At 42.6% G+C, this 1573-nt stretch overlaps 1 protein-coding gene across 1 annotated transcript in view; it reads right to left on the bottom strand.

Annotated features, from left to right (window-relative positions):
* Positions 1-295: 295 nt before the first annotated feature.
* Positions 296-1573, bottom strand: part of srbd1 (S1 RNA binding domain 1) — a gene marked incomplete at its 5' end in the record, with an annotated part of 47989 nt that continues 46711 nt past the window's right edge. The window contains one exon of the mRNA XM_010768823.1: positions 296-1326. Within this exon, the coding sequence (XP_010767125.1) occupies positions 1034-1326 (293 nt within the window). The remainder of the gene's footprint in view (positions 1327-1573) is intronic.

Below are 1573 nucleotides of genomic sequence, written 5' to 3'. Positions count from 1 at the left end.
TTTCAAATGTTTCTGTTGTCTAGAAGAAACACTTGGTTTTAAACTACTCTTCTTTCCATCACTCAGCTCCTCTACTCCACCCCCACCTTTGTTTTCTCCCTGCTTCATGCTATCCTCCCTTTTTTCAATTCTCACCCATGCCTCTCATTTTCATTTAATCGTTTATTTGAATAGGGAGAATGCACATTAATGAACACTTAAGACAAATAATGCTTCAAGTGTAAATATGCCAGATTTGCGCTTCGAGCTAATTTCCATCCGTAGTCTCCTCTCCAATGGGATGAGAAAACACTTCTCAGTACATACTTTGCAGAATTCATCATTTTCAGAAAATATAAATCAAGAGGTATACAGAAAATATTTTTTAATTGAAACGATAAGCCAGTCGCAGATTGATAACCGAACACAGTATACACAGCAAACTAAATCTTCTTCAAAAGAAGAAACAAACACGTGTATTGTCAAACTGTTCGGAGCACTTCAAAGCAGAACAAGGGTGGGAATACAGAAAGAGTCATTTTAAATTATTATCATGAAGCAATCTTCTGCTAATAAGCAATAAACTGTCTCAGCTTCTCAAAATCTTCTCTAGGAGAAAGTAGTTTGTGCAGAATGCTAGATGGGAAGTTAACTATCTAATATAAAGATAACATTTTTGTTGCCCTGAATTACGCACTTAGGTTTGGCGTTCAATCAAAAGATACACAGGGATTATAAACAGGCAGAAAAATAAATCTACCTGAGAAAAACTTCTTCAGGGGAAATGAAGTCTTCCCACCTTTAGCATAACTGTGAGGAAGTTTTATATATACAACCGTATTTATTGAATTGAATATATTTGCAGGAAAAAGGCTGAAATTGCATTTTGAAATTGCAGGCCCTGGCAAATAAACCGTCATTAGAGGAATTCATATAAATACACTTAAATAGTTTGAATCTGCTTATAAGAACATGTAAATATCATGAAGACGTTGCCTTTTCAGCAGCTTTGTGTGTAACTTTTATGACAATGAAATATGGGAAATAAGTGAATCTATTGCAGGACCCTGATCAGGTCCAGCCCGATCCGTCCCCTCTGAGGGTCCACATTGAGGACCCGGACCTCCACCCGCATCCCAGGTCCAAGAGCCAGGCTGCGGCGGCGCTGACTTGCAGGCAGTTTGTCCAGTGTGATTTTGCTTTTGTGGATAAGACCCGAGCGGCCAACCCCGATATCTACAAAAGCCCCGAACAGAGTGGCGTTGTCCACCTGGCCCGTCAGCACTGCACCCACCCGCAGATCACTCATCGATACAATGCCCCGCTTAAAGACCGCCTTCCCAAAACCTGGGGATGGCAAAAAGAGATCAAAAAGACATTGTCAAAAAAGTGTGAGGGCTAAATGGAAGTGAAGAAGATGGATCTATGACAAAATCAGGTAAAGCTGGCAGATAGCACTAATGCTAGGGAGGGGATGCGGGAAAAGGGATGCAGGGAGTACAAGGACGGGGCGGGAGAGTGAAAGGACGGGGCGGGGGAGTGCAAGTACGGGGGCGGGGGAGTGAGGACAGGCGGGGAGTGCAGGACGGGCGGG

The sequence above is a fragment of the Notothenia coriiceps genome, unplaced genomic scaffold (assembly GCF_000735185.1).
Source record: "Notothenia coriiceps isolate Sejong01 unplaced genomic scaffold, NC01 NC01_scaffold00006101, whole genome shotgun sequence".
NCBI lineage: Eukaryota > Metazoa > Chordata > Actinopteri > Perciformes > Nototheniidae > Notothenia > Notothenia coriiceps.
The sequence above is the reverse complement of the archived record's forward strand: the minus strand, read 5'-3'. Positions and strand labels throughout refer to the sequence as shown.